Raw genomic sequence first — 26,660 nt, 5'->3', positions numbered from 1 at the left:
ATAATAACTTGTTGTCTCTTCAATGCTCCCGTATCTTCTAATAGAAATTGACTCAAATAAATGATTGTTAATCTGTCTAGCGAGTTTGTTCTCATTCCTAATCTCCCAACAACATAAATATACAATATAGATCACTTGATGTTTATGGTTAATTATTCTCATCAATTTTGTTTTCGCCGATTAACATATATTGTAGCAATATTGGTCAATGTCTTGATCTATAATCAATCAATTGAAATTCAATTGTTCAACCTTTTTTTGAACCATAATATAAATTCAAATTAATGAGATAAAATTTAGTATGGTTCAAGGTCTTAGGGTTAAACCACAATATTTGAGTTTTAGGGTTTCATAAATCATTTTTATTGCTATTAGGGTTCGAAGTATCACAATTGAAAAAAAAATTTAAAAAATAAAAACAAAAAAACAAAAATCACATTCAACAACTACAATGAACATGTTGGGTATCAAAAAAGGTTGATATCATAAAAGATTAAAAATTAAGAAAGAGAGATGTTTGTCCTTCAACTTGTTCGTGCGTAGAGACTAGAGAGAAGAACTTTGATAGACCATTTTTTTTTTTTTGAAGAGGAAACTTTGATAGACTTTTTGAAATCTTTGGTCTGGAGGCTGGAAAATTATTGGAATTTGGTATGTATAGTTTTTTTTTTTTTTTTTTTTTGAAAAGGGGTTTGGAACCCAGCCTAGCTGGGAGGCTCAGCCCCACGCCTGGTTCCATTTATTATATTAATATTTGAATTTTGCAACGGGGGGGACATAAAACCTGAACCCCGTGCTACAGAGAAACAACTACAATAATCCTCGTAGAGAACATCCTGAATGATAGCAGGCGTCTCATCTAACCAAACCTCATCGATCGCACCCCAACTAGCAAGGTGAGCCAGTCTATCAGCTACACCATTTGCTTCACGGTAAATGTGTCGAATTCTAACTGACTGAAAAGCGTTTAGATAACCCTTACAGTCATCTATAACTCGACTTACCTCAGAGAAATTTTTCTCCTTACTATTGAGAGCAGTAATCAGAATGGCAGAATCGCTTTCAATATCTATGTCAGACCAACCTTGGTGAATCCCAAGGAGAAGACCAGCTCTACATGCCTCCGCTTCCATATTAAGGACCGAGTGTGCATGTACAAAAGGTCGAGCTAAAGCAGCAATACCCATGCCCATGTCGTTTCTGACCACCACCCCAATACCTCCACTCCCATTTTCCATTCGAAATGCACCATCCACATTGATTTTCAGTCTGCCTCGAGGCGGGTTCTGCCACTTCACAAGCGGTCTCTTCTTCTTCCTAACAGCTTTTGGATGGTATAATTGGAAATCTTCTAATAACTTCACAGTCCAATGTATCATGTTCATAGGGCGAAAGCATGTACCTTTCCACAGCATATTAATGATATTTTGAATACATCTGTACTTTTATTCATTTTTAAAAATCATAATTGAATACTCCTAGATTTTTGTGAAATTCATGAAGTCTTTAAAAATCCTAATTGAATACCTCAAGACTAATGTTAAAAGTTCATATTGAATACACCGAGACTTTTAAGTTCTACTAATTTCATATACAATACACCTTGTATATGAAGTCAGAAATCGTTATTATATTATGATATTGGCTTCATATAAATAATAAACAGATACTGGGTGGGTGCAACTCTAGATCCCGTACGTTCCTACCCGCTCCGGTAATCGTCTTCTTATATGAATCTCTCTCTATCTGAACAACAAAGAAAGAAGAACCGAAACTCATACGAAACGCATTGAAAAACGAAACGGCAAGTGATCCAATGGCGGATCCAATTCCATCAGCACCGCACAGATCCAACACCGACTTCTTCTCCGACCCCCTCGACTCCCACCCCCTCTGGTTCAAGCCCGCGCTCTTCCTCTCCCCGGACTTCGACTCCGAGGCCTACATCTCCGACCTCCGAACCTTCGTCCCCTTCGACACCCTCCGATCCGAGCTCCAGTCCTATCTCGCCTCCCTCAACCACGACCTCATCGACCTCATCAACCGCGACTACGCCGACTTCGTCAACCTCAGCACCAAGCTCGTCGACGTCGACTCCGCCGTGGTGCGCATGCGGGCCCCGCTCCTGGAGCTCAGGGAGAAGATCGAGCAGTTCAGAGGCTCCGTGCAGGGCTCGCTTGTGGCGCTGACCAATGGATTGAAGCAGAGATCCGAGGCCGCCGAGGCTAGGGAGATCTTGGAGCTTCTGCTCGATACGTTTCACGTCGTCTCCAAGGTAATGCCTCGGCGCTTTTCGAATTCCGAGCTTGATTTGTGAGATTTACTTTGAGAATTTGCAATTAGAGAGAGCAAAAGTGTAGGATTATAGAGAAAGTACAAAAGTGGAGGCACTCATATTTGTCTGATTTCCTCTTTGGATATGAAATCTTCGTCCATGACCTTGTCTGGATTCCAATTAGTTTCGAAGAAGAGAAGAGAAGAAAATGGAATTATAGCCTAGATTGGATACTACATTGTGTTGATCTAAAGTGATTGTAGTACTGAATTTCATTTTACTTGTGATGGTGCAGGTTGAAAAACTAATAAAGGAGTTGCCTAGTGTGCCTGCCGATTGGTCAAACGGAGATGTAAATTTAGCAGAGAAGAATTTTATCAGCAATGGGACTACCGAGAATGGGACAAATCTCAGAGATACTCAAAGCATGCTTTTGGAGAGAATTGCCAGTGAGATGAATCGCCTCAAGTTCTATATTGCTCATGCACAGGTTGCTTTTGCTCTCCCTTTCTCATTCTTGCAACTGTTTTTTCACATCTGTTTTGATATTTTTAAATTTGGCTTCCGATTATATATCAGCATACATTTGATTCACATTCATAGGTTCAGTGGTCCTTTTTAGTCATGAGTAAGTTATGTAGGATAGTACTTCTGATTTTTGTGGCTTTCTAAGAAGTTTAAAATGGAGAAATTGAGATTTTGTCCCATATGAATGAGGGCTTGGGGAAAACTGCAAGGAATAGAGAATGCAAGGAAATTGCTGCCACAGTTTCTTAATAGTTTTATTAGGCGATGAGTGCAAAATGATTGCCAATTATGTTATATATTCTTTCAGTTTCTTCCCTCTCAGCCCCATTGATCTTTGGTTGGTCCTTAGCAGGAATTCTGTTCATGTTTAGTTACAAAACTCAATGTTTATATAGTGAATGTGAGAATATTTTGTGCTCATCTACTTTTTCTATATTATGCCAGTACAGAACCTGCCTTTCATTGAAAACATGGAGAAGAGGATCCAGGGTGCTAGCCTATTATTAGATGCCAGCCTGGGACATTGTTTTGTAGATGGACTGGAACATCGAGATGCAAATGCAATTTACAATTGCTTAAGGGCATATGCTGCCATTGATAATACTAGGAGTGCAGAAGAACTTTTCCGAACAACCATTGTGGCCCCATTAATACAAAAAGTTATTCCGCATGGTACATCATGGGCGGATGGAAAGCCATCTGGAGATGAACTTGAGAATGATTATCAGCAAATTAAGCAATGCATTCAGAAAGACTGCAAATTTTTGTTGGAAATTTCTTTTGAAGGTATTGTCATCCACCTTAGGTCTTTTATCTCACTCCTATCAAGTTAATAGAGCTATATATGTTATATTTTGAGTTCTAAAGAAACAGTCATGCCTAGGTTTTATTTTGATCATTCTGATCTGCTGATCCCCTTTTTCAGTCATTATTTGACTAAATCATAGCATATTGTCTTCACTTTATGAGCATTTTAATGTCATTTGTCTGAACTCATTCCTTTATATTCTAGTTGCTTCAACATCATTGTTTCATTGTGTATCGTTACTTGATATCTTCCTTCTCGAATGCACTCTAGGTCGTACTGTAGTATGATATGTGATATGCACTTGCATTTGCGAGGTGTACCTCTTATCTTATCCAAGTCATTGAACTGGCTTTTTTATATTTATTTTTTTTCCTCCAGAAAATTCTGGTTTGCACGTGTTCGACTTCTTGGCAAACTCAATTCTCAAAGAGGTTCTTTCAGCAATCCAAAAGGGAAAACCTGGTGCTTTTTCTCCTGGACGACCAACAGAATTTTTGAAAAATTATAAATCAAGCCTAGAGTTCTTGGCTCATCTAGAAGGTAGGATTAAATATTCCTCACTTATATTCATTAAGTTTGAAAGCTTGGAATTGGTTATTCACTCTTGATGTTACTTGGTGATGGTATAGAACTATTGTTACATTTCTACAAGTCCAAATGCTGTTCACTGTAGTTATAACATTGTACTGTTATGCAAGGCTACTTTCCGTCCAGAGCAGCTGTTAGTAAATTTCGAGCAGAAGCCGTTTATAATGAGTTCATGAAGCAATGGAACCTTGGGGTTTATTTCTCTTTGAGGTATTCAGCAGAAGTGGTCGCCTTTCTCATTGAATAAGTTAAAGATTTATTGCGCATTTTACATTACTTACTATATTACCTCAGGTTTCAGGAGATTGCGGGTGCTCTAGATTCTGTACTTGCGGCGACTAGTCTTGTCCCTGTTCATAATATACCTTCTGGTCAAGGAGATTCTCCAGACTTGACATTAAAACAAAGTGCTACTTTGTTAGAGTGCTTGGAATCCTGTTGGAGAGAAGACGTTGTTGTTCTTTCTTATTCTGACAAGTTTCTTCGCTTATCCTTGCAGCTTCTTTCAAGGTCAGTCTGAAGTGGAGCTCAATACTGTGTTTTAGTTCATTCCACTCTATTATTGCTACTGACTACATGTTATAAATGCAATATAGATACTCAAGTTGGTTGTCATCTGGACTAGCTGCTCGGAAGAGGGGTAATACCAGCTCCAATCCTGGCTGTGAATGGGCTATTTCAACTGTACCAGATGAATTTATTTATGTACGCCTCAGATTTTTATTTTAGTGTACATCTTGTCTTGTCCTGTAATATTTTCTATCATTTTATCCTTGGGTTTCATCATGTTTTCAATGCACCGATTCATGACTAGCAAATATGGCAATAAAATAGTCTTCATTGCCTAGCATAAACATACAAAGACTTTACATATGCTGTGAATGTAGCTGGATCTTGCCATAGGAAAAAAAAAATGATAAAACTGACTTGTTTACTCTTAACCCACAGGCTGATATAAGTTGCTTGGTTTGCAGATTATTCATGACATCAATTGTCTTCACACAAGGGTTTGTGGTGACTTTCTCGAACATGTACTTGAGCTTCTTTCATCATGTTCTGGCGATATACTTGATCATGTAAAACAGAGCATTTTACACGGAGGAAAAGCATTGGATGCATTAGTACCTGCCATTATCAACACTATTGTGGAGACTCTGGTTGAGAAGTCTGTCGAGGTAAGCTTTTGTATTGATTAAAGATTTATTCTGGGCTAATCATTTAATGCAGTAAGATAGGTCCCCTGGGCTAATTATACCTTAAAAAAATGAGATCTTATTTCTGGGTCATTATTAAATTCTAATTATTTCCTGTCATGTGAACTCATATTCACATGCTATCTTTATGAAAAATGTAGGACTTGAGGCAGCTAAAGGGAATAACAGCAACGTACAGGATGACTAATAAACCTCTTCCTGTCAGACACTCACCATATGTGTCGGGAGTATTACGTCCCCTGAAGGTATGCAGCCTGAAATGGCTATGGCTAAATTGTCATTGTGTACTCAAAGCAGCAATTTTTTTTATTTTTTTTTCTTTCTCCCCTGCCATCTGCGACTGGTAGCTTTACTTGTGCATGCTGAGGTTTAACTCTTAAGTTATAAAACTAATGCTGAATCACTGACCACTACTAGGTCTTTTTGGATGGGGAGCGAGCTTCAAGGTACCTGAAAGAAGATGCTAAGAATGAACTTGTGCTTAGTGCTGCGACTGAGATTACTGGTCGTTATTATGAGTTAGCTGCTGATCTCGTCAGTGTGGTTAGTGCTCCTGATGATGCTGAGATGAACTTTTAAGATATTTAATCAAGATTGATCTGTGTTTGTTTACCTCTTAACTCCTCTCTATCTTGAGCAGGCTAGGAGAACAGAGACTTCACTCCAGAGAATAAGGCAAGGTGCACAAAGAAGAGGTGGAGCAAACGCAGATGTCTTGGATCACAATGTGTCCGACACTGACAAGATTTGCATGCAATTATTCCTAGACATTCAGGTAAGACACAATCCACATTGGCCTTACGGGTATGTGCTGTGTGTGTGTATAGTATTGTTTTCTTTTGTGACGCAATATGACATGTAAAAGCGTCTTGCAAGACAACATTACTACATATATTTATAGGCTGCTGAATTGGCCGATCTCGGGTAATTAGTTAACTAATTATGGCCTTCTACAACTAATTTTCAGGAGTACGGCCGTAACCTGGCAGTCCTTGGTGTAGATGCTGCCAATATCAAATCGTACCGCTCATTGTGGGAATGTGTTGCTCCTGCAGACAGGCGAAGTGTGATTAATTTCTAGAGTTTTTGGGTGTTTGGCCTTGAGCCATTTGTAGATGTACTTTACTTTTTAGTCTCAAAGTAGGTGAGAAATGCATCTTTATATATTATTGATTTATTGTAACGTTTGGTTATTAAACATTAATCGAATATCATACATTAATACTTGTTAGAATCGGCATTTTCAAAAGAGAGAGTTAAACGAATGGTCATTGGATTATAATTCATTTGACACTTTGGTCAGTGGACTTCATAGTCTTCACCTTGAAGACTGGCACCCAATCCACCTCGAATAAGTCTTGAACCAGCACCATAAAACTTGTTTCCAAACGGATTAGGTTAGGGATTTGCAGACGGTCTTGGCACACCAGGCTGGGCTCCCCCTTTATTGTATTTGTAAGTTTGTTAAACGAATGGTCATTGAATTATAATTCATTTGACACTTTGGTCATTGACTGTTAAATAAAAAATTATTTTATTCACTCAAATTTAACTTTTTAATTCACTTTAATCATTACTGTCAAATACTATTAAACATGATGGTATTTTAGTCTAATTATTTACAAATTAATACTTATTCATTTTTTTTTAGGATAATATTTGGCTAAACCAGGTAAGGTTGACCACCTCCACTAACGAGACGACACGCGTCCTAAGTTAAGTAAAAACTGGGAATTGAGCCAAAGCAATGAAGAGCAGGGGAATGAGATAGTGGTGCTTGCTCTTGAATTATAACTCCTCACCTCTGCAAATGAATCGGTTCATTTCATTTTTATTTTTTTTTGGTAAATGGGGATCAATTAAGCTGCCCCAAAACTAGCCTAAAAGGTTGAAAATAGAACCAACTAGTAAGTCTGATGGACATGCTCAATCTGTAAATGAAGCTTAATTTCCAACTAGGCTCAGAGAAAAGCCAGTATAAAGAAATTAATCCTTGTAAAAAAACTAATGCATAGGCCCAAAGAACAAGCCCGATCCAAAACAGAAAACTAGCTACTGCAGACCACCTAGCGCTGGATTTCCAAAACAGAAAACAGCAAATGAACCGATGCCTTGCTTTCTGGATTTCAGATCTCTTCGCCGGAGTTCTAGTCTCCTAAATTAACAAACGTACAAATACAATAAAGGAGGGGCCTAGCCTGGTGTGCCGAGACCGTCTGCAAATCTCTAACTTAATTCGTTTGGAAATAAGTTTTATGGTGCTGGTTCAAGACTTATTCGAGGTGGATTGGGTGCCAGTCTTCAAGGTGAAGACTATGAAGAGAGTCCTTTTTGCAGAGGTGACGAGTTATGATTCAAGAAAGAACCATTATCTTCTGCTCTTCATTGCCTTTGCTCAATTCCCAATTTTAACTTTACTTAGGACACGTGTAATCTCCCTAGTTCGAGCATGATCAAAGTTCGAAATTCAATCAAGATTGTGAGCATCTTAAAAAAGAGAGATAAAGAAATACAGGGCAAAACAATATTTATTTGTTTTACCATCTTGTCCAAAATGTCCGTCAAATAGTGAATATTTACAACTTTTTTAACGAAACAATTGAAGTGAAATACGATATCATAAAGTGATGTTTTTGAAAAGTGAGTGACCAAATTTTTGAATGGGTTAGAATTCAGTGATCATTTGTGTAATTCTACCTTTTCAAAAAATTAAATTCCATAAAAACATAAAAAGACTCAAGGTATGGCTAGAAAAACCCTAGGTTCGAGGAGAGCAGAAGAGTGACGGCGGCAGCGGAACCTTCCTTGGTTTCCTCCGATCTCCCTCTGTTCTAGCAGGTGAGGCTTCTTACCGTGGGTGTCGAAATCATGGTGTTTTTTTTTTTTTCTAGGGTTCCAGGTGGTCGGATCTCGGAGAGATTAAGTGGTGTTTGGTAGTGGGTTGAGGACGGCTTCAATCTCCCTAACTTCGGGCGCTGGGCAACTGATCGAAGGTGTAGAGTTGCAATGTCTGGCTTGCTTTGCAGGCGTTTCGAAGATCGAAGTACAGCGTCAGCGGTAGTGCAGATCGACTACGACTAGTGCAGAACGAGCGCGTCGGGGTTTGGTTCGCTCTCAACCAGATTAATTTGGTTTTGGTGGTTCGCTGTTAGAGGAGAGATGGTGTGGTGGAAAGGCCGGCCGCCAGAGGACCTGCTACCCGCGGCGGCGATGGCTAAGCAGCGTGATTGGGCTTCAGTTTATTTAGCTTGGGTTTGGCTTGGGCCGTTATGTCTGGGCTTGATTCGAGCCAGCAAATTTCAAAGAAGAGCAAGAAGACCAACCTGTTGCCAAGGTTGTTAGCTGCTATATTTTAGTATTTTTGCTATTAGACATTTGGATGCAAGTTTTTTTAGGCATGGGTAATCTCTATGAGCTTTTCTAAGATGTTTCTAGTTGTCATTTGTACCACATTTGCGTCCCGACAAATTAGACCAGATGAATGATTTTTCCTTAGGAAACGGGGTTGTTCTTGCTTAGTTAGGCTTGCTTCATGAGAGCGTTCCATAGACTTTAATGAGTTTAGTATTACTTAGATAGGTTTTTTGGTTTTCTAGCCGGATTTTTTGCATAAGTGCATGTTACACTCTGACCTGATTTATGACTTTGATATCTAATAATATCAATTCCTATTAAAAAATAAATAAATAAATAAATTCCAGTATATATATGAATAATAAAGAAACAGAACTATTACAATATCACGAGCGCAGCTCATTTAGAATCTCAACTATCAAACCCAAAAAGAATAAGAATGAATGAATCGACTAAATATATACAAATCACTGTGAATCTCTATTTCATCGCATCATTACTGTGAACTCTTCAAAGCTGATGAGGCCATCCCCATTCAGATCAAATTGATTGATCATCACCTTGCATTCCTCAATGGACTTGGACTCACCCAATCTATTAAGCATTCTCTTCAAGCTCTTAGGTGTTATAAACCCGCATCCCTCCTCATCATACACTTCAAAGGCCTCCCTTAAACCCTTCATTTTCTCTTCCTCTTCTCCACCTTCCATCAACCCAACAAGATCATCCAAACCCAGCAAGCCATCCCCGTCGGAGTCCAAAAACCCCACCGCAACCTCCGCTTCGTTTTGCAGCATCTCTCCTCCCATCAACCCTAGCCGGTTTCTCAGCTCAGAGGGTGAGATCTTCCCGTCTCCATCTTCATCAAAGTAGCTGAACACACGCTCGAATCCTCTGTTACTCTGCATTTACGCAACGAAAATACAACTGTACGAAAAGTAGCACTATATATATATACTAGATATGAACAAGTAACGAAAACCCGATTCAAGTGGATTTGCAATGAAACGATATTGGAATAGCCATGAACACGTAGAGCTTATATACACAATTGGAAGTTGGAACGGACTTTTGTGCATGTTCCATGAGCGCAGGTAGAAGCTGCTGTGAGTTTTCCAGCACACGTAAATTAAAGAGAAGAATTCAAGAAAGGGAGGAAAAATTTTAAAAGCTAGAAAGGTCGTCAGGAATTGCGTGGCTCTTGGGCAGTCTTGGGTCATTTGCTGCCGTCAATGTCACGAGGAAAAATAGTTAAAAGAGGGCACCAAAACGAAGAAGTCGACAAGTTGTCTAGACGTCCGTAGAATAATAGTGTTTAGTGTGTCTGACAGTCAATATATTCCTAATTCTGACTTCTGAGCCAGTAAAATTTTGATTTATATTGTTCATAGTTAATACACGCTAAGCACACGGCTACGTCACATAATATATACATTTGCATTATTGCATTCAAAAAAAAAAAAAAAAAAAAAGAGAATTGCGACGGTTTCTAGAACGGTGTTCTTCTAGGAGGTTACATTTTGCAATCTCCAGGCCACCTCTTATGGCAATAATGGTGTTCCACCTGCTCAATAGTGAGCGAGTCAGTCCTTGGATCTAGATTTAAGAATAGTTATTGTGCAAAACAAATTAAAAGAGCAATAGTCCATCTAATTTATTGATGTTCCATGTTACAAATATCATTTAGCTATTGGCGTCATCTTAAGGCTTTAGTTTTTTCACTTGTTACTTGGGCCCTAATTAGTTTTGTATAATATTAGATACAAATATTGTTAATTTATTCTTGAAAGTGAAAAAGAAAAATAAGATTCTTAAAAAATAATGAGCTAAGAGTATCTTTAGCAGACTCTCTATTTTGACTTCTTAGCTATTTTGAAGAGCATGTTTAGGTTTTTATTTTATTTTAGCAGCTGCATCATTATAACTTTTAGCTATCTCGCTCATAAATATAGAAGGTGAGATGATTCTCTCTATAATTTAAAATATTCTTTTTAAAATTATTTTATGTAATTTATAAATACATTTAAACTATTTAATCTTCATTTGAAAAATAATATAAATTTAAAACTAGCTAAAATAGAAAGTGCTAATGCAGAGGTATTTCTAAAGTGGCTAGCTAAAATGACTTTTTAGCTACTTTAGTTAAAATTTGACTCAAAAATAGCTATCATTGTTAAAGATGCTCTTATGCCCCAACTCCAAGGAAACTAGCCCCAGAATTTTCAAAATATAAAAAAAAATAAAAACCACCTAAATATCATGATTTTTACCCAAAATTGTGGACAATAGCACATGATTTTTACCTAAAATCACATGTTCATATTTTCTCACCAAAATGTTTCCGCTATCAAATAATGATTTTTAAACACTTTTTATGCTTACAAAACTTAAAAATCACAGCGCAAATGTCTTTTACAATTTCTCAAAGTAAAAAAAAAAAAAAAACTAATAAAATTCATTTTAGGTTCCAGTGTTCTATCAATTGAAACACGTTCTAAAAATCACTCTATGAATAGTGAATTTATGGTGAAAAACAAAAATAGGATGAAGCATGAAGCCATGAACTTTACCAAAAATTTATTTAGCGGGTATAAGATGGAAAAAAAAAGTAATATGTAGCAGACTGATTTGTTGGCACAAGGTGAAAAAATAAATGTAATATGAGGCCCGACCAGGGGTAACGTGAGCGCATAGTAAGAAAAATGTCACCGAACTATTTTCTACTTTCACTATTAATAGAAAGAATAGTGTTAAATGGAACAATGTAGGACAAAAATTGTAGAAACAAGGATCTCCTCCCATTATAGAAACAAGGATCTCCCCCCATTATAGAACATCCCGTCCCCTACCCTCCATGCTCATCTATCTCATTGAACTGATACACATCAAGGCTGTGTGGGCACAATACTAAATAACCCATTTCCAGCTTTCTCACTACTTTGATCTGGAAACTGTCCCCGCATTGAAAGAATATTTGAGGAACCATTCAAAGTTGTGGATGAGTTGCCATTTGGTTAAAGCTCCGGGGCTTACGAGAGAAAATATCGTTTCCGAGGACCCTTGTTCATGGTGTCTCCCCCAATCACTTTGTTGCCATTGCCTCTGAATCAGACAAAGCTCCATCCATTTCCTCATAATATGGCCAACTCTTTGGGCTTCTCTTTCCACTCTTGCTTTCCTGTTTTCAAAGCAGACTTCATTGATTAGCCCAATGATAAACCAGAACAAACAAGTACAGAGGGTGGAGATGAGCAAACCTCGTATTTCTGAACCAAAGATGACCACAAAGATTTGCATTGCCCGGGGCTTCGATTGATCCCCTCAGCCAACAAGTTTCTAGATATTTCTTCCCATAGCGCCATTCTCCCCTTCACAACTTGAAATCTGCTATGCAGTTTCCCACGCATTTCAATAAACTTTTTAACCTCCTCGGGCTTCCATTTGTTCCGTTTCACCGGCTTTGAAGGATTTGGTGTCTCAGTGCTTTCAGAGTCATCTTTCTTTACATGTTCCTCTTGCAGAACCAAACCATCTTTATCTTCTGCTAATTTGTCACCAGCTGATAACTTGACCATTGCATTCCAGAAATCATCTGGCTCCTTTGTATCAGAAGAAAGCTTTTCGGGATTGACTTTTGAACTAGTGGAAACTTCCACAGGTAGTGGTGCTTTGACTTCACCACCATCATCTGCACGTAATGAGATAAAAGATTAAAATAAAAATACTGGACATCAATGCTAAGAATTACAAGTTCAGTAAAGAATTCAGATATATGAGATTGACATGTTGGTGACAGTCGCGTAATATTATGCACCCCAGCATATATCACATGGAAAGCCTAACATAATCCACGGAAAATAAAGATCAAATTCACTTTAAAACAAAAATCTTTTTTTTTTATCCAATTTTTTTTTTAATACAAAAGAGAGATCATTTAAAATATTGACATCCTAAAGTTCACTAAGAATAATATTTAATGACCAGTGTCTGCCTATAATTACTAAATGCACGCATATCACACTGTGTGTGCGCGTGCAAGAGAGAGAGAGGAGGGGGGACCTTCAAAATCTTGCTCTGAAGTGGTACTCTGCAGATGTGTATTGTCCTTGGCTTCATTTGCTTCTGTCCTAGTTGGTCGACTCTTATTTGAATTTCCATCAATTACTTTTCGTAAAGCTGACCTCTCGTAACCAACATGGGACTTTCCAGATAGTCTTGTACTGACCTCATCGGCAAGAACTGCTGTGGGATTCTCCATGGCAATAGCAATAACTTCTGGCCTTTTACCACTGTATTTTCTTACCAATTTCCTCAATACCTCAGACACTGTTCTTTCCATGTGAGGTAAAGGACAATTAATAGGGCAGCTTGACAGTGCAGCATGGGCAGCTTTATAGAGCGCATCATATAGCTTTCCTTTGTCAAGCCACAAACATCGGGTGGTAATTCTTATCTTTCCTTTTATGCTACTTTCAGCCAGACCATTTACATTTTGGGGCCGTAAAATTTCCATGCTTTAGAGAAAAAGAAAAAGGGAACATCAGGACGCTATTATAGGATGGGAAATATACGTGTCAACGAAGAATCTACGAGCTCTACCTGACCACTATTATGCCATCTAAGGCAATTTTTAGTCTCTCATCAACACAAAGGTCGCTTGATGTACCAAATGCTTTATCACCATCACTATATTTCAACTGTAACATAAGAAAGAGTTTATCAGAACTCGCTCGACTAACCTCTTAATAAACAAACAACAAAATTTAAGCATCACCAACCTGCAAATTCTCCTTTCCAAGCAAGGTGAAACCATTTGAAAGTACCCTTCTGTTTCTCAAATGAGAAACCCCAAGCATTTCCCCATTCTTTATTACCTGATGCATAAAGTTTCGTTATTATTATCTTACTTGCTTGAATTGTTTCATATCATGACAAAATAAATCGTACCCACCATCACGCATACTATTATAGAACTATCTTACACACAAGGCAACAATGACAAGATAAAATCTGAATTGGCATCATACAAAAAAATACTGTTCCTTGAGTTGTAAAACAATTACTAAGTGAAAGTTTGCTTAATGACGTCCAATACAGAGCAGGTCCGTTTAAGTTGCCTTTTGTTCTTTTATGCAAAAAGTTCCTCTAACAGTTGTACAAGGCTGACTGAGGAGAAAAAAATTTCATTGTCATTTGGTAAAAGTAGAAAATTTAAAATTCAAGTTCCAGAATCTTCAAAACAAAAATCTACAGTACGGAAATTTGAATTAACAATACATCCATTTGAATGCTACTTGGGAAATGCAGATTATTCATTTTAAGGACAAAGAAGAGAGAACAAACAAACATAACTAAAACTGTTCTATCAGATATAAACAATGAAATATTATCTAATTATCCTGAATGTCAATATATTATAACAAGGAAAACGTCGACTCACAGTGGTGTGATGGATGCCAGTTGATCTCCCAAGCAATTCATGCTCTTTGAGAAACAAGAGTTCTCCATGTATGGGCAGAAAGTGCTGCGGCTTCACAATTCTAAGCACTTCCTCCTATAAAAGAAAGTTATACGTTAAGTTGGCAACCAAATGAAAATTGCACATGAAGAAAACAACATCACAAACTACATCTTCTGTATAATTCCATTTATTAAAAAGCATCATCAAAGGGAATTTCCCTATATACATCATTTATACATGCAGCTAACCTTCTGCCTTATTTAGCTACAAAATGAAATACTAGCAAATAAACATCCTGGCAAGTTCAAAAGAATACAAGAAAAACAACCCTTTTCAACATTCATCTAAAAAGCAGGGAACAGGTTCCTCACAACATTAAAAAAAAAAAAAAAAATCTTATTAAAAAAAAACATTTAAAAAAAATATATATATATCTATATATATATATATCAATAGTTATTTTATAAGTAAGATACAGTAATGTCAATATTATCAAACTCACTTAAGAAGATAGGAACTTAATTCAAAACTTGTGAGAAATTAGAACTTCAGAATTTAAAATTCTGAGATGGTTCAAACTTCAAACTTACCAGTTCTCCACGGTACCCATGACCAGAAGTGTGCAGCCCCTCGTTCTTACCCATCACTATCGTTGATCCCATATCTGATATGCGGTTTAACATTTTCATTACCCGAGATTCATTACCAGGAATAACCTAAAAAGGTAAACCAAGGTCAAAATGGCTTTAACAGATTTATAAATCCCAGCTTGTAGAAACACAGTTAGTCGAAGTATAATTTCAGACTCGGAAACTGGAAGAAACAGTCTGTTCAGAGATACATAAGACCACAAGCTAGTTGGTAAAGAATACACAACAGAAACAATTGGAAAGATGCACAAAAGAAAGAAGCTCATGTCCTCGGTGCAACTTTCAATTTTGGCAGTTTCATCTTTTTCTATAGACCCATGTTGGCATTGAAGATAGGTAAGTTTGAAGTTCCATGTTCTTTCTTTCTTTCTTTCATCTTTTAATTGTTAATTAGACTAATGTCAGGGTGATTAACCACAACTGTACAGAATTTTAAAGCGTATAAACCAATAAACAAAAAAACAAAAAAACTCATAAATATGTGCATTGTATGAAAATTTAATTTGAAACCAATGCTTATAAAATAAAGTTTATTACCTTAGCAGAATATAAAATTATATCTTCCTTGGTTAGTTTGACAGAATGACTACTTCCAAATGATGCAAGATTTAGAGCTGCACGTGGTTCTGCCTGACACAACAGCATATATAGTCATTTGCAAGCATAAAAATTGAAGCAACAGCTTTCACTTTATGGAATGAAGTAGTCCGTGGTAGCAATATAGATAAACTTACTTGAGAGCCAGTTGTGACGATTAGCAAATCCTTTGGAGCATAGGAATCAATATCTTCCACTTTCACCTAATTTGAAGTAAAATCAATTAATTAATTAATTACAGGTTCAGGTAGATAGAAGCAAACTTCATGCTTACAAAGTAAAAGAGTAACAGAAGCTATGGTCCGGAATAGAGTTAACTTGTGAGGGGAATTTTTAATTTTCCACATACCAACCCGTTTACTTTGAGTAAGGCTGGATAAGAGCTGAGCTAAATTGTCTAACAACATATCATTGCTTAGCTAATCAGTTTCAGTTTTTCTCAATCAACAGAAGCTGAAGCTCTTAATTGTTAATTGAATTTTCATACGATACTAAGCAAATAGAAGATTGCATACCAAACAAATAAGACAGAGATGAAGGAAAAAGGAAAAGAAGATTTGGGATCAGCCAAGAGAACTAGACAACACGAAAAACAGAACCTTGGTGCATAATTACCAGGGTTGATGGATCAATTGGTGCCTTCCCATCCCTCCAAGCTGCATCAAGATATGTCCTTAAGGACATACCAACAAATACCTAACAAATACAGTATAACGATTACTCAGACACATCAACATATATAAAAGAAGAGAAGTATAATGCATTATGTTGGATACTTTCAGAAGAACCTACCAACTTTCTACCAGTAGCATCAGCAGCAGCTTTCACACTTCCAAGTCGATGTATGTTTGAAGCAAACTGGGTGGTAATAACCCTCCCTTGAGCTGCTGAAATATGCCTCATCAGTGCATCTGCCACAGAAGATTCACTTGTAGTCCTTCCAGGTGAGAGAACATTTGTAGAGTCACTCATCATCTGAAAACAATGTTGATCAATTGATGACTATATTCTTTCCTCCATGAAATAGTCTACTGAATTATCCAGTATACATGGACAATTCATGCAGTAACTTCCATTATGGTGAGAAAATATCCTCAGGATATACAAAATATGCCTCAGCAAACTTTACTGTCAAAATGGATTTTAGACTCTTATATAGTTGATTTTAAAAGCAGATATGATGGAGACCCAATTTTGATTTCTAGACCCAGGGGCATACCAATGTTACTCCTTCTTTTGAAAGTTCTTCCAAACCTTCACGATCAAAACCTTGACCGTCCAGTGGTGACTCGTCAATCTGTTTAGCATAATTTGTTATTCGGCTTGAGAATTTATATATGGAAAAAAAAAAAAAAAAAAAAAAAAAAAAAAGAAGCCTGTATAAGGAAATGTCACCTTCCAGTCCCCGGTATGAAGAATTGTACCATCAGTACAGCGAAGAACTAATCCACAACAGTCGGGAATAGAATGTGTCACTCGGATAGGCTCAATTTCAAATGGCCCGGCCATAAATTTCCTCTTTGTTCTGAACATCTTGAGTCTGGATGGAACAAAAATCCCATTTTCCTTCAGACGTTTCCTAATAAGCTGTAAAAGTAACAACGTTAAAATTTTGAACACCATGGTAACCACAAAGTGTTTTAGGATCTGTGAACTCAAGAGGATAGGCATCTTCATGAGAAAAGACTCATACAGATTGACAGTATGAGGTACAGAAAAATGAGTGGAAGAATAAAGATTGATAGCTGCTAGGCAAGTATTGACATTCTATGAGAGGTCAACATTACTGAGTGCTATTCATTATTACATACTGAAAAAGAATGGGTGGAATAGGAAAGGAAGCTCCTGAAAACCACAAAAATTAAAGTTACTCAAGTACCTCCATGGTGAAGGATGATGCAAATATTGGTGTACTGGGATCCAAAGCTGGGATCACCTGTTTAGAGCAAAAAGATGTATCAACTACAAAGATGAAACCCAGGACAATAATATCCAAAACAAGTTTTAGTTCCATTGAACTATAAATAGGACATGATTTACGCTTCAAAGATCTTTTGTTTATCTTTTTCTGGACTTCCAGGTTTTACTGAGCTAAATGGAATTTCAAAGAATCAGAAGGAAACTTTACCCAAGGCAACGCACCAATGTGATCTTCATGGCCATGTGTAATGACAATTGCTTCAATTTTGTGTTTCCATTTTCTGATAAATGTGGTATCAGGTATTATCTTTTGGACTCCAAGTTCATCGAAGCTGAAATCACATATCACATATGATCAAGGGTCAGGGCATAAACAGAAGAAAAAGGAAACCAGATAAGGATCACTTCCAGAAGAATAGAATCAAATACAACTAGAAATCTACTCTCATTTCAGAAGTTCCTTTTCAGCAGTTTTTGAATGTATGGTGAGGTTTTTATCCACCCTTTCGGACTACGATTACAAAATCTGACAATTCTACTAAAATAAACTAAATCCATACCAGTAAAACTGTGATACGAAAGAAACTTCCTAAGAAAAGAAACTCTTCCAAATGGAAGAGTACATCTAATTATCACAAAGATACATCTTTCACAAGTACAAAGAATAACAAACTAGGCCAAGAAACATACTCTGGAAACATGATACCGGCATCAATCAGTATATATCGATCATAATTCCCAACCAGCATGCAATTCATCCCAATTTCTCCCAGTCCACCGATTGGCAAAACACGTAGTGGTGGACCATCTCTCCCTTCATAAAACTGCTCCATCTTTCTCTGAACAGAGTCTTCCATACTTTTCCGAGGCCCCTCCACTCTTCCTGATCTTTTATAATTAGACCCGCGCGTGCCTAAATGAAACAACAAAAGCAACCATCAACACCATTTCAAATATTTCAATATTCAATAAACATAGACATCTATCCACCGCAAACTTCCATTCGATTCCTTACTAGATATTCGCAACATATAACATTTTCATAAGCTTCAAGCACCTTAAGGACAACAAAGATATCATTTTCAAGAGAAAACCTCTATGTCAAACTAAGCTTATTCTCAATTCCAAGCAGCTCTATTTATCCACTTCAAAGATAGCAATAAAAGTAACTAAAAAATTTTCGAACTCATACACTAAAAACTATTTACTTAATATCTCGTATTCTTCCCAGTTCTTCATTTCAATTTACACAACAGTAAAAAACAACAAAACCAAGAATTTGAGAGAGTAAATAAGGAAGCTTTTTTTACCTGTTGGAGCAGTAGAAGAGCCGACGGAGCACGAAACGGTGCGGTTTGAAGACTTGGGCCGCCAGAGGAGGCTGTAGGGGAAGGGCGAGAGAGCTCCGACGGCGGCCATTTGAGCGGGCAAGGGAGGTGAGTATATGGAGTGGTAGAGAGATAAACCTCCCAAAACCCCTAATTGCATCAGTTTCGAGGTCGAAACGGCGAAACGAAACCCTTAAAAAGACACTGCGATTTGGAGGAGCGGGAAATGGAGAGAGAGAGAGAGAGAGAGAGAGAGAGTTGTTAAAGCTTTCACTTCACTTCACTTCACTAACAAGAGAGAAATATCTTTCTTATCATTTTTGGGAGGAACAAGACTATTAGCGAAGTGATAAACCCTGGCACGTGCCTATGCTCGAAGGGACATTTCCTTCCCACGCTTTAACACTGTTTTCACCTCACTGTGGTAAAAAAAAAAAATAAGAAAATACAATCTCATGTATTGTATTGTATTGTATTGTATTGTATTGTATTGGTAAGAAAAAAAAGTTTATTTTTCTTGCAGCAAAGACGTATTCTGTCATGCTTAGTTGGCTTAGTTTCAAGACTTTTCATTAGCTTCCAAAAGCAAATTTGTGATTGTGTACACTCTATTTTCATATCCAGAAAGAGTTGTGTACGCCATTTAAGTGAATATTGGTCACAGAATAGCGCTACGAGGGAATATTTCATGCATATTCAGTTGGACAAACAAGGAGACTATTTACTTTGGCCAACACAGCCATCGGCCCATCCTCCTCTTCCATAAATGTCATCGAGTATCGGCACAAGTTACTCTTCCCGAGCCACTGGCCAAATGCAACCACGGCAAGAGAGTAAGCACCAGTTGATCATCATGATCATTGATCAATCCCATCTCCCCCTTCTACACCCTCAAAAGTGAATAATAGATCCTCTCAGGAGTTTAATGGCATTGGGTATCTGATCAGAAGCATGTTGCTTGGGATTTCAGAGTCATGTGGCACGGCTCCAGTTAGGCACACTGCTACAAAAATAATAGTTCTCCATATAAGTGAAGAACTACCAGTTTCTGATACACGGACAGTATCAGTAACTGCAGTGAATGTCGGGTCTCCTGGTATGTGTAATTTCTGTTTAATCCATATAACCCTATATTATTAGACTAAATTCTTTCCTACCGATCAAACGCGGGATAATCTTTACATTGGTTGCAAAATAATACTTCCACCAGTAAACAGAACTTTAACGTCACACCAGTTAACAAAAGAGGAATGATGGAAATTGATTGTTACTCCTATTTTGATCAAGATTTATGCGACATTCAGAGAGAAAAAATGGCAAAAAGTGAAACAAAGGAAAACATGTGACATTCCTACTGGCGCTGCAATGCAGGAAGTAAACAGTCATAAACCCGTTCCATCCGCGAGGTCACTCTGAGTTTATATGCAGTTTGAAGGCTGGGCTTTGCCAGCTCAACTATATCCTGACACAACCACTGCCATTCCCCAGTTGCTTTGGCATGCCCCTTGACAGCATGGTATAGGCGATCCAGACTATACAACAACAATCCAAACATGTCTAGCGCTTCTTTCTCCATCCCTTGATCGATAAAACTTTGATACTGCATAATCCTCTTCTCAACTTCCACAACAAGTAACCTCCTCTGGAGCCGAGCAACTCGTCCCCTTCCTTCTGCTCTTTTATCCCGTTTGAACCATGCACGCACTAGCATTAGCAGAATGAGGGAGAGAAAGAATGCTGGTAAAGCAGCTAGGATTGCAAAGTTTATCTCATTTGCCCTCAGAATCTGGTTCAATTCAAGCATGGCGGTTTCAGTATCGAGTTTTAGCTTCTGAACCTGGATCAGCAAGGCACGAGCCAGCTCGCCATTTACAAGGTTATGAATAGGATGTTCAAGTTCCTTTTCATACCTAGCCATAACTATTTCAAGCATTTCCTGATCAGATGCATTCCCTGGGAACTTTTGCCCTTTTGTCTGCTCACTGAAAGCCAACAACATTCTGTGCAGAGAATTGGAGGTTAATTGCACTTCTTCAAGCTCCATCATTCCTTTGTGCCTTTGCCTGAATGTCGCAAAAAGTTCATCTCTAATAGACAGCAGCGGTTGCTCAACATGATCATGCAAGAAGCTGACGGTTGAATCCTTAGCTTCTCGAACCCAATTATCTATGTCATGACTTCCTGACAGACGACTATGTCTTATGAGCCACACAGAACAAACTGAGAGGCCAACCGCACCACAGGTATAGCGGATCCAATGTCGAGTTACTCTCCTTGGTTTCCGATGTTTGTCAACTATAAAAGTTAAGTGAGATTCCAGTTTCTCCAGATTTTGAGAAATCAAATTGATTGAATCCCTAATTTCACAGTCTGTCCACTGGGATCTGTCTTGATTTATCTCAGGCAATTTCTCAAATACTAGCGGAAATGAATAGCTTCCTTCAACAGAAGAATCACTCGGGCGCATTGCATGGAGATGGCCGATAGATGCCTCTAATTTGAAGAACAAGTTATTAATTCTCTCTAATAAGGAGGGCAACGAACTCTCTGGATCTTTCACCAACTCTTCTCCGAAACTTTCAATTTCCATGTAAAACTGGGCCAAAAATGTGGCAAGAGAAGATCTTAAGCTACTTAACACCGCTATCCTCTCAGACATGTAAGCCGATGCAGAGAGGCACATATTCTGTATGGAAGAACCCTCACCATCATATCCACGTATCAGTTGGATTGTACCATCAACAAAAGCCTGCGGACCTCTCTCAAGCACCATAAACTTAACTTTTTGAGCTTTTGATCCCTGAAATTCACAAATGTCAAACATGTGTCTTTGTCAGTGTCTGTATGCGCGTATCATATTATCAATATGTACATAGAGAATAATGCCAGCTATATCATAAACTATGATAAGTTACTTTGGTTAAATCACAGTAAAGGAAAAAATTGGAGACTCTTAACTTCCTCTTCCTCCGATGGCCTTCCCAAACAAGCCGTCCTGTTTACTAGTTTCGGCTCTCCCTCAACTTGCTTCCTCTTCCTCATATATCCCGAATATCCAGCTAGTATCTTATATCTTTCTAATACATGTAGGTATATCTCTAATCTTCTTCTCAACTTCACAAAATTTCACTAGAGTTCCGCTAGTATCTGATAGTTTTCTACCTAAACATACATACATCTATAATCTTCTCTTTAATTTCAGTTTTACTTTTAACTATTTTTGTGTTTAATATGCAATGTGATGGATTTCAATCTTTAACACTGAGATTGTAACAATGAGATATGAAACTACTTTCCAAAATTGAATGCTTACTGAGCAGAAGCCAAAACAAGAGAATTGCTGACCTCAGCCCTAGACTCCCAAAACTGCAGGTTCTTCTGGACATGGTGCAAATTGGAGAAGGTGTGCTTCAGAATCTCATGTAGCACATCGAGAACTCTAGACGCCTCCGTCGTCGCCGGCTGGCAAGAGTCGAGTATATTAGCCGGTAAAGGGAGCGGAAGACATGCAAGGTGTCGCCGCCGTGATGCGGCGGCTCGGACTCGGATTCGGCGGAGAAAATTGTAATCGGAAGAGGGGAGGAAATCGAGGAGTCGGTTCCAGAGGTAGTGGGAGTAGAAGGAGATTAGGGTTTTGAGGTCTTTGGTTTCGTTTACCTCCGTCGGTGAAGCTCGACTGACCTCCATAGCAGGCAAAGCTTAGTTTCTCAGTGACTAGATTTGATTGAGAAGAAGGAAGAAGGAAGAAGAGAGAGGTTTTATTTGTTCTATGGTTAACTTGTTCTTCAATAAAACCGAGATTCCGGACTTCTTTCCCAAGAAAATGGGTTCTACTTGGATTGGGCCACTCTCCTCGATTCGGTGGGCAAATTCAAACAGGACGAAAGCCCGACTCATAAGATAATACTTGGCTAGCCATAACCAATAACAAGAGGATACGTGTTTAAGCAACGAGAATAATACTCATAGATTTTGCTTTTGTATTGCAGTGGAATCTTCTTCACATTCTTGTCAAGCACTTTTACCTGGTTATTAAACACGTGTCTTCTTGTTATTGACTATGATTAGCACTCTTCCAGCGTAATGTTAGCTGGTAGCCAAGTATTATCTATTAACTAATTGTAAAGACGGGGGCGGGGGGGGGAGAAAAAAAAAAAACTGGTGCACATAGGTGAAGAATTGGGTTAGGTCAGGACTTCGATTCTTCTAACGTAACGTTATGAACAAAAATGTATAGTTTTAGGGACATTCATTTCTTCACAGTGCTGACCTTTCTTTGAGGCTTTGGCATTACATATCATTTCATTGTTGATTTTTTTTTTTTTTCGAGCATAATGTTGTTGGTTGTATTACAAGTTCTTGCTTTTTTATTTCCTGCATATTCACAATGGAAACGAGGTTCTGTAGTAAACTGAGGGAGAGCTAAGCAAAGTAGCATACAGAGCCTAATAGAGATTAATCTCGGGATCTATGTGATATAGTTATTGAATGTATGCTGTAAGCTAATGCAATTCTTTTCAAGTCCCGAAGGTGAAAATTACAATAATCATACAAACCAAGCCAGCAAACTAGTATAAAGTATAAACTCGGAAGCTCATTATCCTGCTGGGCTGGGAAGTGGGAACTAACTAGATCTAGGTCCCTTGATGCGCAGTTGTCAAGTCAAGTTGTCATGTCCAGGGAACCATGGTAGTCCGGGTTGAATGCACTGTTTAGTTTCTGGAATCAGAACAATAGGTCCCAGAAATATGCGCCACAGATCTAGTATTATCGTCACCAGCATTGCAGCACCCAGAGCATCAATGGCGGCTCTTGGCAAGTCCCATGCATCACCAGGTTTCTCGTCAATCCTGTGTAATGGATGAACCAACATCAGTAAACTGGAGGTAAAGCATTGAATTGGTCATCATGAAATTATCTTATGTATTACTTTGCATATGTCTAAAAAGCTGTCTATTTCTTACCTAAGAAACATGGGAAAGCTAACAATGAAGTAGATGGCATAAAACAAGCACCCAACTTTGTACATAATCGCCCGGTCGACAAATTCATAATAAGGGAACTGCACATGTTCAAAGCAAAACGTCATTGTAACAGCATCAGCTCACATAGCTGTGGACAAGCTTTTATGGTTGAATTCTTATTATAAACTGGACATTTCAAAGCAACAGTGTGTACAAACTATTTCTTAGTTCCATTATACTATAGGAAGTTATATATCAAAATATAAGTACAGTTACTGAGCTGTTCCTTTAGTTCTAGATAAACAACAAGAATCGGCTCACTCCAGATATAATTGTAAGGGTTAAGGTTAACTAAGAGACTTTACTACTGTATAATTCAGCTTGACGAGGCTGACATGAGTATCATTTCAAGTTGATTAAGATTCTTGACAGTAATAGGTAACCCAAGATCAAATAGAATGCTGAGGGATAAGCAAGACTAGAGAACCCTGAAGCCACAAGAATATCCTAAACCTAATATATTGATAACTGATAAACCACCACTGAAAATTAGGCAAGTGATAAAAAGTGTTGATGAATGTTATCACATACGTTGGAAATAGCTACAGTCTCCAGGTATGCTATGAAATAAGCAAAAGCCAATATCCATGCAGCCTCAAAAAGCAATTGAACTTGTTTTGGCATGTCAGCAATAGAATGGCGTAGTCTGCGAAGCGTCATGTTTGATCCGACATGATAAAATAGGAAGCAAACATGTGTGAGAAGGAAGGTAGTATGTGGTACCTGCATTCAAACAAAGAGGTGAGAAAAGATAACTAGTCTATTACAGAGTGATTCATGTTTTCTTTCTTACATTGTTCATTTTCCATGACGGGAAAGTATACGAAGCTCCCAAAACCGTGAAGAAATAGTGGGTCCAAAAGTAATTCCCAACATAGCTAAAAAGTATTGTCCACACACTGGCCTGTTTCAAAAGTTATATTCTGTCAGTCCAAGCAAAAACTCATCAGTAAAAATAAGAAAATAAAATTAAATAAAGTGCTAGTGGATTGACTAGTTAGTGAGATTGTGAAGAGATAAGAACATTCAAATAACAAGAACACGAGTTACTAACAGTTTAAGCCAAAGAAAGGTCCATTTTATAACATGTTTGGCAACTTGATAAGCGTAAGGTGTTTCTGTGAAGATGATTGATGAATAAATGCAGTGCAAAGTACAAATGACGTACCAAGAAACAGAAAAATGCAGAATTTAGAACCAAGTAAATTACAGGTCCACTTTACAGACCACACAAGGTACAGAATTTCAATTGTTAAACCAAATCACTAATTATCAAGAAACAGACAAACCAAGAGTTTCACTGTTTGATGGCCTTCTCCTAATTATGACATATAAAGAAGTTCACCCCAGGAAAGCACTTGCCTTGACCCAATACCGATCCTTCCAACACAAGCTTCTATCTGCCTGCAGAATTAAACAAATAAAAGAAATGGTTGAGAAGATAAATAACTTTTGGGTAATGCAACCAAAATTCTCCCCTGCTATTGGACTTTCCAACTGCTACCATATAGCGGTTCTTTTATCAGTAAAGATTTACTCTTGTAATATCTCTTTATCTTCAAGAAATAAATGAACTTTTATAGACATTGACAAGGAAATGTTGTGAGCCCCAGTGAAAAGATTTTGACGATACAATTTGAGGCCAGAAAATCCTCTAAAAGTTAATAGGGGAGTGGAATTGTCCATTTGGAGTTAGTTTGGGACTGAGCTTTCATTTGGAGTTAGTTAACAATGGTTTCATTTGGGGATGCCGTTTTGAATCAAAAGCTGAATTAGATTGAACTTCTTATCTGAATCAATGAAATCACATCAGCTTTCACAGCAAGGGTGTCAACTGACTACTATTAGCTTGAATCGACATGTTAATATTAATTTCCATTACAATGGATAGGAACACACACCAATATACAGAGAAATTTGACGTGAACTCAGTAAAAAGCATTTACCTTTCCCACGAATAACATGGGTAACAAAAACGAAGGAACAGCCGAGACCAATCCAATTAGCAAATACTCCCATTCCGTAAACCTCTGCCAATCACAACAAACAATACTTGGTCATCTAAACTTCACTCTACACATAATAATCGTAAAGCATTTTACGCATACATAATCATAAATTATATGATAAAATGACTTCTAATCTCAATCTCTGAGCTTAAATATTTCAGAGTAAACAAAAACTAGAGGAATTCAAAATGGAACCTCGTAGAGCTTGTAGGGGACGACGATTCCGAGGCAGAGAGTGAGCCAGAAAGGAGTGTAGAAGAGAAAGAAGAGCTCCCCCCATCGCTTGCTTGGATTGGAAGCCAGCCATAAACTCGGAGAAGAAGAAGAAGAAGAAGATTCCTTTTTACCTGGGCAATGCCAAAGAGACGGGTGCATCAGAAACCCGATTTAGAATTCGGATAGTACTAATTGAAACAGAAGTGAACTTACCACCCATTTTGGAATTGGAATCGGAATCGGATCGGTAGGTGAGAGGGATGGGTTGAGAGCCTTACACTCTGACTGACTGAGCTTCCTTTATGATTGAACTGGTTCTGTTCTGAGCAGACTTGACAGTGGTGAACATTGGCTGGCGGCTTTGTGCTTCCACCAATAGTTCTCTGTCGTTCAATAATTACTGTACCTGCCATTATTATTATTATTATTTTTAAGTCTGAACCATTAGAGCAACTCCGTATTATAGGGAAGCAAATGTCAAAGCTTTAGGGGGGTGTATTGTATATGGAATTACTGGCACTTTTAAAGAAATCCATGGAATTTAAAAGTCTGGGTGTATTCAATAGAGACTTTTAACAGTCCATAAAAGTCTGGGTGTATTCAATTAGGATTTTAAAAAATCTTTATGAATTCCACTAAAGTCTAGGGGTATTCAATTATGACTTTTAAAAATGAATAGAAGTTTAGG

At 37.9% G+C, this 26,660-nt stretch overlaps 5 protein-coding genes across 6 annotated transcripts; 1 reads left to right on the top strand and 4 right to left on the bottom strand.

Annotated features, from left to right (window-relative positions):
- The first annotated feature begins 1,660 nt into the window (after positions 1–1,660).
- Positions 1,661–6,706, top strand: LOC133745453 (conserved oligomeric Golgi complex subunit 2). Its single transcript, XM_062173527.1, has 12 exons — positions 1,661–2,275; positions 2,571–2,765; positions 3,253–3,589; positions 3,990–4,151; positions 4,310–4,409; positions 4,494–4,709; positions 4,796–4,904; positions 5,174–5,374; positions 5,554–5,658; positions 5,831–5,956; positions 6,054–6,188; positions 6,381–6,706. The coding sequence occupies exons 1-12, from the start codon at positions 1,817–1,819 to the stop codon at positions 6,492–6,494; spliced, it is 2,259 nt and encodes a 752-aa protein (XP_062029511.1). The 5' UTR covers positions 1,661–1,816; the 3' UTR covers positions 6,495–6,706.
- A 2,390-nt stretch (positions 6,707–9,096) lies between these two features.
- On the bottom strand, positions 9,097–9,809 carry LOC133745588 (putative calcium-binding protein CML19). Its single transcript, XM_062173684.1, has one exon. It carries the CDS (start codon positions 9,673–9,675, stop codon positions 9,253–9,255), a length of 423 nt encoding a protein of 140 aa, XP_062029668.1. The 5' UTR covers positions 9,676–9,809; the 3' UTR covers positions 9,097–9,252.
- A 1,661-nt stretch (positions 9,810–11,470) lies between these two features.
- On the bottom strand, positions 11,471–19,018 carry LOC133744045 (ribonuclease J). Of its 2 annotated transcripts, XM_062172168.1 has the most exons (17): positions 18,706–19,018; positions 18,086–18,308; positions 17,604–17,727; positions 17,355–17,411; positions 16,871–17,062; positions 16,695–16,772; positions 16,268–16,450; positions 16,091–16,171; positions 15,613–15,678; positions 15,416–15,508; positions 14,819–14,944; positions 14,208–14,321; positions 13,546–13,641; positions 13,367–13,464; positions 12,827–13,281; positions 12,025–12,455; positions 11,471–11,945 (listed from the first exon to the last, which is right to left on the bottom strand). In XM_062172168.1, the coding sequence occupies exons 1-17, from the start codon at positions 18,881–18,883 to the stop codon at positions 11,850–11,852; spliced, it is 2,691 nt and encodes an 896-aa protein (XP_062028152.1). In that variant the 5' UTR covers positions 18,884–19,018; the 3' UTR covers positions 11,471–11,849. The 2 variants fall into 2 exon arrangements, with proteins under 2 accessions (XP_062028152.1, XP_062028153.1); XM_062172169.1 differs by lacking the exon at positions 18,706–19,018 and having other exon boundaries at positions 17,618–17,727; positions 18,086–18,226.
- An 877-nt stretch (positions 19,019–19,895) lies between these two features.
- On the bottom strand, positions 19,896–22,519 carry LOC133746287 (protein DGS1, mitochondrial). The gene is made up of 2 exons (XM_062174465.1): positions 22,069–22,519; positions 19,896–21,523 (listed from the first exon to the last, which is right to left on the bottom strand). Exons 1-2 carry the CDS (start codon positions 22,408–22,410, stop codon positions 20,075–20,077), a joined length of 1,791 nt encoding a protein of 596 aa, XP_062030449.1. The 5' UTR covers positions 22,411–22,519; the 3' UTR covers positions 19,896–20,074.
- Positions 22,520–23,172: 653 nt separating this feature from the next.
- On the bottom strand, positions 23,173–26,349 carry LOC133743908 (cycloeucalenol cycloisomerase). Its single transcript, XM_062171980.1, has 8 exons — positions 26,186–26,349; positions 25,952–26,103; positions 25,694–25,777; positions 25,110–25,151; positions 24,541–24,651; positions 24,279–24,470; positions 23,688–23,785; positions 23,173–23,573 (listed from the first exon to the last, which is right to left on the bottom strand). Exons 1-8 carry the CDS (start codon positions 26,190–26,192, stop codon positions 23,381–23,383), a joined length of 879 nt encoding a protein of 292 aa, XP_062027964.1. The 5' UTR covers positions 26,193–26,349; the 3' UTR covers positions 23,173–23,380.
- Positions 26,350–26,660: the final 311 nt, after the last annotated feature.

Source organism: Rosa rugosa, chromosome 4 (genome assembly GCF_958449725.1).
Source record: "Rosa rugosa chromosome 4, drRosRugo1.1, whole genome shotgun sequence".
Taxonomy (NCBI): domain Eukaryota; kingdom Viridiplantae; phylum Streptophyta; class Magnoliopsida; order Rosales; family Rosaceae; genus Rosa; species Rosa rugosa.
Note: the sequence above shows the minus strand (reverse complement) of the source record. Positions and strands in the feature narration are given on the sequence as shown.

Excerpts from the sequence above, each read along its gene's own strand:
- LOC133745453 (XM_062173527.1), top strand. The coding sequence starts at position 1,817 with ATGGCGGATCCAATTCCATCAGCACCGCACAGATCCAACACCGACTTC. Across the intron at positions 2,276-2,570 it reads CGTTTCACGTCGTCTCCAAG|GTTGAAAAACTAATAAAGGA; the intron begins GTAATGCCTCGG and ends GTGATGGTGCAG. Across the intron at positions 4,710-4,795 it reads TCCTTGCAGCTTCTTTCAAG|ATACTCAAGTTGGTTGTCAT; the intron begins GTCAGTCTGAAG and ends AATGCAATATAG.
- LOC133746287 (XM_062174465.1), bottom strand. The coding sequence starts at position 22,410 with ATGGAGGTCAGTCGAGCTTCACCGACGGAGGTAAACGAAACCAAAGAC. Across the intron at positions 21,524-22,068 it reads TTTGGGAGTCTAGGGCTGAG|GGATCAAAAGCTCAAAAAGT; the intron begins GTCAGCAATTCT and ends TGTGAATTTCAG.
- LOC133744045 (XM_062172168.1), bottom strand. The coding sequence starts at position 18,883 with ATGCAATTAGGGGTTTTGGGAGGTTTATCTCTCTACCACTCCATATAC. Across the intron at positions 17,728-18,085 it reads GCCGGTATCATGTTTCCAGA|CTTCGATGAACTTGGAGTCC; the intron begins GTATGTTTCTTG and ends ATGTGATTTCAG. Across the intron at positions 14,945-15,415 it reads TAATTTTATATTCTGCTAAG|GTTATTCCTGGTAATGAATC; the intron begins GTAATAAACTTT and ends TTACCTTTTTAG.
- LOC133743908 (XM_062171980.1), bottom strand. Across the intron at positions 25,778-25,951 it reads TCCCCTACAAGCTCTACGAG|AGGTTTACGGAATGGGAGTA; the intron begins GTTCCATTTTGA and ends TGTGATTGGCAG. Across the intron at positions 25,152-25,693 it reads CCATGTTATTCGTGGGAAAG|GCAGATAGAAGCTTGTGTTG; the intron begins GTAAATGCTTTT and ends TTAATTCTGCAG.
- LOC133745588 (XM_062173684.1), bottom strand. The coding sequence starts at position 9,675 with ATGCAGAGTAACAGAGGATTCGAGCGTGTGTTCAGCTACTTTGATGAA.